The sequence below is a fragment of the Colobus angolensis genome, unplaced genomic scaffold (assembly GCF_000951035.1).
Source record: "Colobus angolensis palliatus isolate OR3802 unplaced genomic scaffold, Cang.pa_1.0 Scaffold92, whole genome shotgun sequence".
Lineage (NCBI taxonomy): Eukaryota > Metazoa > Chordata > Mammalia > Primates > Cercopithecidae > Colobus > Colobus angolensis.
This window is the reverse complement of record NW_012123154.1, coordinates 1605923-1617887: the sequence shown is the minus strand read 5'-3', so window position 1 is coordinate 1617887 and position 11965 is coordinate 1605923. Positions and strand designations below refer to the sequence as shown.

The 11965-nt window shown below is 40.3% G+C and overlaps 1 protein-coding gene across 1 annotated transcript in view; it reads right to left on the bottom strand.

Annotated features, from left to right (window-relative positions):
• Positions 1–11965, bottom strand: part of LOC105504443 (putative RNA exonuclease NEF-sp) — a 44819-nt gene that overhangs the window by 31465 nt on the left and 1389 nt on the right. Inside the window, exons 3-5 of the mRNA XM_011931876.1 lie at positions 6898–7010; positions 5139–5265; positions 3978–4074 (exon numbers count right to left, since the gene is read on the bottom strand). Of these exons, the coding sequence (XP_011787266.1) occupies positions 3978–4074; positions 5139–5265; positions 6898–7010 (337 nt within the window). The remainder of the gene's footprint in view (positions 1–3977; positions 4075–5138; positions 5266–6897; positions 7011–11965) is intronic.

Sequence of the window (11965 nt, the reverse complement as noted above, 5' to 3'; positions counted from 1 at the left end):
ACAGAAACGTAAACTTGGTTTGGCAGTAGACCACTGATGAAGAAAAAAAGGTCTGTGCAAGAGACGAGTGTAGGAAACAAAGTTGAGAGAAGAGGATAATTTTCGTCCACCATTCAATACATAATGCGGAGCCACAGAAAGTTCCGGAAAATGGAAGTGATATAATTAAAGCAGTGTTTTAAGAAACATCAACCTCAAAAATTTGTAAAAAATGGAGTAGAGGCTGGGTGCATGGCATGCCTGTAATCCTAGCACTTTGGGAGGCCAAGGCAAGAGGATTGCTTGAGTCCAGGAGATTGAGACCACCCTAGGCAACAGAGCAAGACCCAGTCTCTACTAAAACAAAAATTGGTCAGGGATGGTGGTGCATGACTGCAAGTCTTAGCTACTCAGGAGGCTGAGGCAGGAGGATGGCTTGAATGTAGGAGTTTGAGACTGCAGTGAGCTTAGATTGTGCCACTGCACTTCAGCCTGGGCAACAGAGGGAGATCCTGCCTCTAGATTTTTTTTTTTTGGAGACGGAGTTTTGCTCTTGTTGTCCATGCTGGAGTGCAATGGCGCAATCTCAGTTCACCGCAACCTCTGCCTCCCAGGTTCAAGCGATTCTCCTGCCTCAGCTTCCTGAGTAGCTGGGATTACAGTAGGCATGCACCATCATACCCAACTAATTTTGTATTTTTAGTAGAGATGGGATTGCTCCATATTGGTCAGGCTGGTCTCGAACTCCCGACCTCAGGTAATCCACCCACCTCAGCCTCCCAAAGTGCTGGGATTATAGGCGTAAGCAACTGCACCTGGCCTAAATTTTTAAAAATATATAAAAGAAAGAAAGACAATGAAGTAGAAAGAGGCTAGAAAGGGCTTTACAGTAATTCTGGCCAAAAAATTATGAGCATCTGCTAGAGGCAGAAATACTATTTGACCCAGCAATCCTGTTACTGGGTATATTCTAAAGGAATATAAATTGTTCTGTTATGAAGATGCAGGGGGAAAAGACATGGAATCAACCCAAATGCCCATCAATGATAGATTGGATAAAGAAAATGTGGTACATATACACCATGAATACTACGCAGCCACAAAAAGGAATGAGATCACGTCCTTTGCAGAGACATGGATGGAACTGGAAGCCGTTATTCTCAGCAAACGCAGAAACAGAAAACCAAACACCACGTATTCTCACTTATAAGAGGGAGCTGAACGGTGAAAACACATGGACACATGGGGAATAAACAACACACATTTCGGGTTGTCAGAGGGGTTGGTGGAGGTAGAGCATCAGGAAGAATAGTTAATGGAGGCTGAGCTTAATACCTAGGTGATTGGTTGATCTGTGTACTAAACCACCACATCACACATTTACCTATGTAACAAACCTACACATCCTGCGCATGTACCCTGGAACTTAAAATAAATGTTGAAGAAAGAAGGCCAGGTGCAGTGGCTCACGCCTGTAATCTCAGCACTATGAGAGGCTGAGGCAGGTGGATCACTTGAAGCCAGGAGCTCAAGACCAGCCTGGTCAAACATGGTGAAATTCTGTCGCTACTAAAAATACAAAAATTAGCTGGTGTGGTGGTGCCTGCCTGTAGTCCCAGCTACTGAGGAGACTGAGGCACAAAAATCACTTGAACCCAGGTGGCAGAGGTTGCAGTGAGCCGGGATCATCCCACTGCACTCCAGCCTAGGCAACAGAGCAAGACTCTGTCTCAAAAAAATGTTGTTACCAGCATCCGAATTAAGATAGTGGAAGGGATGGAGGAAAAGGGATATATAAAACATACACAAAAAACTGGTAGAACATGGTGAAAAAATAACTCAATTCAGCCAGCAAAATATTTAAATATTTATCTATAACTTTATTATATACCCGGCACTGTTTTGGCCACTAGGAATTTCCCAATGCACAAAACCAACAAAATTCCTCATGAAATTTAACTTCTAGTTGGAAATATGGATAATAAACAAATAAATATGTAATATATCAGGTAAGATAAGGGCTTTGAAGAAAAGGAAGAGAAAAGAATAGGAAATGTTGGGGCAGGAAATGGTTATTGTCTTATATTTTGTATAGGATGATCTGAGAAGGTCTCTGTTAAACTGACATCTGAATAGAGATTTATAGGAGCAAAGGGAATTAGGCATGCAGACAGATTGGGGATAGGGAGCCAAAAGAAAATTATAAAATTCAACACTGGTGTCTTAGAGAAAAATGACACCAGCAAGAGGGAATATGAAGAGCCCATTATATGAGGATGAGAAAAATGCTTTTAGCTATGTTATGACTGAGGACAGTAGAATATCCAAATAGCAATTGGAATATTCAGCAGGCAGTTGAGAATGCAGGCCTGCAAGCTAGGGCATCAGACCTAGAGATAATGATATAGGAGTCATTCAAAGAAAACTAATAGGTGAACTTGGCAAGAACAGACGAATACTCCAAAGGAAAGACTGATTAACGAAGATCAGAGTGCGAGGGACTATGCCTTGGGGACTGTGATATTTAGCATGGGAAGATGAAGTGAAATACTTAAGAGGATAGAGAAGTTGCCATAACCTCTCTGGCTCCTCCAGGCCTACAGAATAAAATCCAAATTCTTTTGGCATGGCACTCAAAGCCTGCAGGTTGTCTCTCTGTGGCTGGTACAGAATATAAAAATTAAAAAGAAAATAAAAATAAAGCCTGCAGGGTGTGGCTTTAATCTGCCTTTCCAGCTTTGTCTCTCATCACTGCCTCCTCCTATTCTTCTCAGCACGCCCAACAAGCTGTACTCTTCAAACATGTCAAATTTCTTTTTCCTTATTACATCTTTTCTTTCACATCGTGGTGTTTTTACTTGAACCTAGAATCTTATAATGATTACTCTGTGATTTAATCACAGATGTTTAAAATACAATGCAGATCAAATCAAATACAACTGCAGATCAAAAATGGGCATCCATGAGAAGAAGAGAACAATGGAAAGATAGAAAATTAGAAGTGGGGATTAGGACAGAGGATAATACAAGCACATTTCCAGAGGAGATAAGAAATCAAGTTACTCCTCACTACTTTTTCAACACTGGTTGATATTATTCAATTAATTTCTGAACACAAAATACAGTATCATTGAACAATACCTAACCTTACTATATGCAATGAACTCTGATAAGTCCTATACTATTCTATCACTCACCTCCCGGCAAAACCAAAAAGGTTAGCTAAAACTTGCTAATAAGACACAACCCATAGTTTGAAAAACACTGCTATCATGAATCTTGCAGCTGGCTAGTATCTAAACCTCCTGCCTATTCTTCACTGCGAGTAGTATCAGTAAGTATCCCTTATATTAGTCAAAGGCATGATCTTCCTTCCCACCTGTACACTGGTGGGTACAAAGACCCAGTGACAGTTTAGAAATTATTCAGAGTAATTCATAACAGTCTAATGTTAGTGATACCCAGGTATCCTTAGCTATCTAACCAGATGGTTTCTGAGGCATGAACCCTGGCTGTGGTTCCTGCTATCTAACCTTCCTGGGTACCTGCCCAGTTTTCCTTAAAAAAACTGTTCTTGTGGCCCAGGTATGGTGGCTCATGCCTATAATCCCAGCACTTTGGGAAGCCAAGGCGGGAAGATCACTTGAGCTCAGGAGTTTGAGACCAGCTTGGGCAGCACAGTGGAGCCCTGTTTCTCAAAAAAAAAAAAAAAAAAAAAATTAGCTGGGAATGTGGCACGTGCCTGTAGTTCCCCAGCTACTCAGGAGGCTGAGGTGGGAGGACTGCTTGAGTTTGGGAGGTCAAGCCTGCAGTCAGCTGTGTGATCACAGCACTGCACTCATGCCTGGGTGACAAGAGTGAGACCCCATCTCAAAAAAACAAACAAAAATTGTTTTTGTGCTTTAGTTAGAATTGAGTTCTGTTGTGCTAAACCTACTTACAGTCATATCCACATCTTTTACAGTAAGCAAATCATCAAACCAGCATCATAGCTATACCTTCCATTGTCTTGGGCAGATCTCCAGCTCTTTGTTTTGTTTGTAGCCCAACAATATCAGCTAGAAAATCAGATGATGGTGGAGGCAAGCGGAATTTCTGAAAATATATTAACAGGTTTTAAAAAAATGGTTGAACAGCTAAAATACTGTGAAAGGCCTGGACTTTTATTGTCAGCTCAGTGCTTTTAAAGTTCTACACAGTAATTGTTAGCATTTTAAAGTGAGAACTGTTTCCTTAATATAGAAAAGTGACTAAGTAAATGAAGCCACACAACGCTAACCGATCCCTGTGATTATACATCGTAAAAAAGACAAACTTTAAAGAAACATATAACTTAGACAAGAAAAGTCCCTTTGTATTTTCAAAGTTCTTCCAAATCTATTATTTCATTGGAAAGCATGCCTTTGCCATCAGAACAGATGGTACCACAGGACAAAAAGGTTGAGCGCTTCAGCTTCAGGTTCACCTGGGCTTAAATTTCAGCCCTACCACTTACGGGCCAGAACTTGGGCAAGTTACTCAGTTTCTCACGTGCAAAATGGAAATTAAAAAGTATCTATTTATAAGACTATTGTGATAATTAAAGATGATATGTGTAGCATGTGGTCCACGGTTAATAGACAGCCCAACACACAGGGAGTGCTCAATAAATAAAAGCAAAAAAAGAAAATGGTGACCCAGGGAAGTTAAATTAGGGCTCACCAACTCAAATGCCTTCAGGAATAAATGGATGAAATGGGTCACTAGGAAATGGAAGAGGCTATGGGAAAATAGAAAGCAGGTGCCTCTTTTTAAAGATGACAGCTGCTATTCAGTTCCATATACTGTTTTAAGGGTGCCCAATCTTGTGATTTTTTTAAAGAGAGGTAGAAAACACAGCTTGTATATATATTTTATAATTTCTGAAAACACCATAGCCCAAATAAAATAGAACAATATCAACCTAGGAGCTACAGATTATAACCTGGGAATAAGTGTTTGCCTAGATTTCCAAAGAAAATCAGAGACAAATCTACATGAGGCCTCTAAGGTCCTTTTGCTTTCTATATCCCCTACTGTTTGTTCAGTTAGGTTGCCAGGGAGCATGGTCCCAGACACACGTATTAGTCTCAGAATGGGAGGACAGACTCAGCCCCTAGTGCAAAGTTTTCTTAACTTACATGTCTGAATGCTTTTCCAAGACATCCAAACTCCAAATAGAACCTGTAAAAGTGTAGCTGACTCATTCCCTGCAGAACAAAAACCACTACGTTGTTTAGGTGGTTTTGATGAAAAAGCTGGCACCAGCTGCCGAGAAATCAAACCAACACAGTTAAGAGAGATGGCCTTAAGTCAGTTACAGGCATATAGAGGGGAAATAGGGGAGAAGGAGCAGGAAAAGCAGTGCGTGAGAGTTAATAGAATTTATCATCATTCGCTATCTGCCTGAAACTGGAAGACAGCCATTATTGCACAGAATTCAAATAAAGATCCATAGAGATAAATACTTGTTGCATTCAAATCAAGTAAAATACCAAGCAAAACGCAATGCATTTAAATTCACTGTCCTATTGATTAAGATTTGTTTGGAATCAAACAAAGTCATCCCTAAGATCCCAACCTACTCTGCAGTCCTTCTTAAACCAGGTAATCAAATGGCTGGCTTTAAGAATTTCAGTTTTGGCCGGGCACGGTGGCTCACGCCTGTTATCCCAGCACTTTGGGAGGCCAAGGCAGGCAGACGACTTGAGGTCAGGAGTTCAAGACCAACCTGGGCAACATGGTGAAACTCCATCTCTACTAAAAAAAGAATACAAAAAATTAGCTGGGAGTGGTGGTATGTGCCTGTAATCCCAGTTACTCTGGAGGCTGAGGCAAGAGAATCACTTGAACCTGGGAGGTGGAGGTTGCACTGAGCGGAGATTGTGCTGCTGCACTCCAGCCTGGGTGACAGAGTGAGACTCCATCTCGAAAAAAAAAAGAAGGTTAAATCCTGCTCCACCCGTTTTTGTAAATAAGACTACTGAACTACACTCGTGCTTATTTGTCTGTGTGTTACGTATGGCTGCTTTGGGCTACAATGGCCAAGTTGGGTAGTTGAAGTAGAGACATAAAACCTACCAAAAAAAAAAAGTTTTAGATAAACTGACAGACTGATGGCTGTAATTGATGGAGAAGATAGTTCTCATACAAGTAGCTAGCCAATTCATAACAATCTCTCCCAGAAAGATGTGTATATTATTTGTATACATACAAAACATTTTTCATAAGACACTTAATAATGGCACCAACAATATCAGAATAGTAAGATTCTCTTTTTTTTTTTGTAGGGACTGGGTCTCGCTATGTTGCCCAGGCTGGTCTCAGACTCCGGAACTCAAGCAATCCTCCCACCTTGGCCTCCCAAAGTGCTGGGGATTATAGGTGTGAGCCACTATGCCTGGGCTCTCTTTGCCCTTTATTTGTAAAAGAAAGAAAAAAGATTAACTAGAATTCTTCACATATCATTGTTATTTCAACTGAGTCTGCATCAGGTGAAACAAACTAAAATACCTATAGTAGCCAGACAGATACTGTAAATACGGGAAGCAGGCCGGGTAGGACATTGGAGTATACATGTCCCATATAATGGGGGAGACTACCACTCAGTTTTGACAAATTGTTGCCATGTGGGAATATAGGGATAGCTGCCATTTTTGAGTTTTTGGAAGAAGAAAAGGTAGATTTTTATATAGGAATTTCCAGAATTAACACTTGGCAGACATCATGAAAAAATTTAGGATGTGCTGTAGAGCAAAAAAATAATGTTGATAAGCCAGTTTGAAACCTCTGGTTTGAATGATAGAGCCTTGGGAGAGGTAAAAAAAAAAAAAAAAAAAAAGAAAAGAAAAGAAAAAAGAAACCTGTGGTCAATACCCACCATTTAAGTTCATCTCATACCTGGGTTTTGGAACATTGGATTTGCCCAGAACTGCATACTTCAGCAATTCACATAGCTGGTCATGGGTTACTTCACAGTTGTCAGTAAATAAAATGGTAGATAAGCGGGCTTTCTGCAAAGATTAATCAGGGCATAGCAAACAATTATTGGTTATCAAGAATACCAACAAAGTGAGTTATTAAGTTATTCTAGCTTCTGATTACTTTAACATCCAGGTATATTCTAACATAAGGAAGTTCTAATTAATTGAAAATGACGGTATACAATAACAATATGTGGTAGGTATGACATTATTAATAAAATATTGAACTGTCATTGACACAAAACCTGAATTATAGATACTTGGTTACATGCTAGGAATAGGATAAATAAAACATAATTCATGCTCTCAAAGAGTCCATTCTACTAGGAGGAAAAAGCAATAGCTAATTCCAACATAGTGTGGGTAAGTGCTAATACAAAGGTATGAGAACAAGGAGTCTAACTGCTTTAGGGGTCAGAGAGTTTGGGGAAGGCTACTGAGATGAAAATACTGAGGCGAAGCCTCGAAAATGAGTCTACCCTGTTGGCGGGAACATCACATTCAACATGTAGTATGGCTTGGCAAGGAGCCAAGAGTGCATGTTGCATAGTAGTGGAGGTATGAGGAGAGGGAAGCAGGAGCCAGATCATAGATCAATGCGGCCTAAGCTAATGAATGAGAATTTATCCCTGGGCAACAAGAGTTCAGTCAAGCTCCCAATCCCTTTAAAAAGGCTTTGAACTTACACTTGTTTTAGTTTTTTCTTTTCTGAGATAGAGTCTCTGTGTCACCCAGGATGGAGTGCAGTGGCGCTATCTTGGCTCACTACAACCTCTGCCTCCCAGGTTCAAGTGATCCTCCCACCTCAGTGTCCTGAGTAGCTGGGACCACACATTAGCTGGGACCACAGATGTGTGCCACCACACCTGGCTAATTTTTTTTGTATTTCTGGTAGAGATGGGTTTTCACCATGTCACCCAGGCTGGTCCTGAGCTTAAGCCATCTGTTCTCAGCCTCCCAAAGTGCTGGCATGAGCCCCCACGCCCAACCTACAGTCACCACACCCAGCCTATATTTGTTTATTAAAGTAATTCATGTTTGTTACAAAAGATTCAATAATAGAGAAGTGTAAAATAAATGATACACAATAGAGAAATGAAAATAAAAGTCACATCAGAGATAATTAAAATAAAAGTACAACTCAAAGGTAATCACCACTTTCCTTTTGGTCTGCGAGGCAGCAGAGTATAGCAATTAGAAGCTCAAGTCCTAGAGTCATACTACCTGAGTTCAAACACCAGGCTCTATCATCTTGGACCAGTGCCATAGCCTTTCTAGGACTCAGTTTCTTCATCTAGAGAGTAATTATAATTTTATCTCATTAAATAATTGGGAGTACAAATGAAATAGTTCAAGTACAATGTAGTGAGGCTAGTGCCTGATACAAGTACTTAATAAACATCAGATATTATTGCCAATTTCTTCCCATGGTCTTAAGTTAACGTTAAACTCTTATATTAGCCAGACACAGTTCTGATCACTTTACATGCATTAAATAATTTAATTCTCACAACTTTTTAAGTGTGTACTACTATTATCCCCATTTCACGGATAAATTGGAGAAACAGACAGATGACAGAACCAAGACTGGAATGCAGGCTTATCTCTATACTATATAGCCCCCAGTGGATTTTATCAATCATTCTTTTTTGAAACCAACTCCCTACTCCCGAACTTAATCTGTGAATATCTTTCCACATCAGTTAAAAAAAAAAACACATCAATTTTAATACTTGAATAATAGTCCATTTTCTAAATTTACCTGAAAATTTATAATATATCTGAAAAAAATTCCTTATTGATAACACTGTTTTGGTTTTTAAATTACAAACAACATGATGATGAACATCCTTGTACAGACACCTTTGTACATCTATCTAATTACTTTCTTAGGATCAATCGCCGGTTCAAATGAACTCTTGAAAGAATATGCCGGTTTGTTTTTACCAAATAAAAACATGAAATTAATAAGGTGAGAATGAGCAAGATGGAGTCTATATGGCGGTGAGTAACCCTGGTTGCCAGGCATGGGATGTCAAGAGCCTGAGTTGGGTGAGGGTGTCCTGCAGAGGAGACAATCCAGGACTAGGAGCAGAAGACCAGGACATTCATGCAGGAGGGTGCTCAGGTGTGGGGTGTCAAAGCCTCAGCAGCACAAGGAGGTCACCCATACAGGAAGGAAGGGAGGGCAGTGAGGCCAGATATCAGATGTCAGAAACTATTTAGGGTAAGGAGGGCATCAATGCTGAGGGACAGTAGTGGTCTGTTGCAGGATTTAAAGCCTGAACAGGATGAGGGTATAAACGTGAGAGGATGGTGGCAGCTACCTATCATAGGATGAGGGTGCTCACAAAGGAAGATGACCTGGTACAAAGTGATGGAGCCAGTGTAGGGTGACAGAGCCTAAGCAGAGTCAAGAGGGTGTAAGGGTGGGTCAGTGGCAGCAATAAGGGATTGATCAAATATATTAAAGATGTTGGGTGTTGGGTTTCTCATTGTTAGTGAAGGAAGTTACAAACATGAAAATGGGTTGGGCACAGTGGCTCATGCCTATAATCCCAACACTTTGGGAAGCCGAGGTGGGCAGATCACTTGAGGTCATGAATTTGAGACCAGCCAACATGATGAAACGCCATCTCCACTAAATGTACAAAAATTAGGCGGGTGTGGTGGTGGGTGCCTGTAATCCCAGCTACTCAGGAGGCTGAGGCAGGAGAATCGCTGGGAGGGAGAGGTTGCAATGAGCAAAGATCATGCCACTGCACTCCAGCCTGGGTGACAGGGCAAGACTTCATCTCAAAAAAAAAAAAAAAAAAGGAGAAAACTAGAATGAACCCTGTGGTACTGGATTTGGATTAAAGTGGAGATACTGATGTGAATTCACATCAGTAAAATACAGAAAAATATTTAAATGTAAGTGTGTGTATGTATACACTTTCAACTTACAGAATTTTCAATTTACAATGGGTTTATTGGGACATAATCTTATTTTAAGTTGAGAAGCATCTGTATTGACATCGCCATAGCACCCAAATCAAAATACCGTTCTACACTAAAAAGAATCAAGTACCCTAAGAGAAATGGTTGATTCCAGGCTTGGGGCAGGGAAAGCACATATGGGCCTGGAATATCTTTTTGTGCCAGAAAGTAATGACGTGCTCAAAGAATGGTGTTATCATGTCAAAAGGCCACAGAAGCTAGCTTAATGACAAAATCTTGGATATTTAAAGCATCACAATCCAGTAAAACATAGTAACACACTGAACAAAATAGGTACCACTGAGTTCATACTGATAAAAAAGTAAATGCATAAGCCCAAAATGTTTGAGAAAGCACATTACAAAGAGAGCTGGCAACAGTGGCTTGGGCCTGTAATCTCAGCTACACTGAGGCTGAGGTGGGAGGACTGTTTGAGCCCAGGAATTCCAGAGTAGCCTGGGCAATATAGCAAGATCCTGTCTCAAAAAAATAAATGAGAATGAAAATTACAAAAAGAAAAAGATAACTTTAGAGAAGTTTAGTAGAAACTACCTTAATCGAGTTATCAAAGTTAGTATCACCAATAATGGGACAAATCAAATTGTGTACAATCTGCAAGGGAGTAGAGTATCACTCCTGTGATATTCCTGCTAAAGATGTGTATAACCTGAATCTAATCAATGAAGAAACAGACAAATCTAATTTAAGGGACAGTCAACAAAATAACTGGCCCAGGATTATTCAAAAGCAATAAAGTCATGAATATCAAGGGAAGACTAAGGAACTGTTTGAAGGAGACATGACAATTAAATTTAACATAATTCTAGACTGGATCTTCTTGCTAAAAAGGATTATTCAAACAACTACAGACAACTTGGATGGCATCTGAGGAGCAGATGGCCGTAATATATCGATGTTAATTTCCTGATTTTGATGGTTGCACTGTGATCATGTAGGTTTATAGAAAATATATAATAAAATATCTTGGCGGTGGGTGGAAGAAGACCATTGTGTCAGCAAATACTTTCAAATGTTGGTTGAGGGAAGGTTTTGATACTGTTCTTACAATTTTTCTATAAGTTTGAGATTGTTTCAACATAACAAAATATGTGATTGTCAGTCTCCTTACACTTCTTACCACATGAACATTAAACCTTTTTTGCAAATTCGATAGGCAAAAAAACTGGAATCCCACTTTAATAAAAAAAAATGTTTCAGCTGGGTGCGGTGGCTCATGCCTGTAATCCCAGCACTATGGGAGGCTGAGGCAGGTGAATCTCTTGATCCCAGGAGTTGGAGACCCTGTCGCTCTTTAAAAAAAAAAAAAAAACAAAAAGGCCAGGCACAGTTGCTCACGTCTATAATCCCAGAACTTGCAGAGGCCACGGTGGACAGATCGCTTAAGTCCAGGAGTTCAAGACCAGCCTGGGCAACATGGCAAAACCCTGTCTCTACAAAAAAAGAAAAATGAGCTGGCGCAGTGGCACACGTCTGTAATCCTAGCTAATTGGTGGAACTGAGGTGAGAGGATCACTTCAACCTGGTAGGTGAAAGTTGCAGTGAGCCAAGGCCAGCCTGGGCGACAGAGTGAGACCACCTCAAGAAAAAAAAAAACAAAAATCACATCCCTAATCCCGCTCTCACATATTATATAACTTATTTTTATCACTTGTCTATGCCCACTAGAATATAAGACCTACTAGGGCAGTGAACTTTATTCACTGATGTACCTCAAGCACCTAGGTCAGTGCCCCAGCACATGGCAGACAATAAAAACCAATGAATGGCTGGGTGCAGTGGCTCATGCCTGTAAGAGGCAGAGACAGGAGGATCCTTGTCGCACCACTGTAGTCCAGCCTGAGTCCAGTAGAACAAAGACCCTGTCTCAAACACAAAAACAAACAAAAAAGCCCAACGAACGACTAAAGGGATGAAGTATATTTAGTTCTCAATAAATGGTAGGGATGATAGCGATAATCAGCCTTTTTTTTTTTTTTTTGAGACGG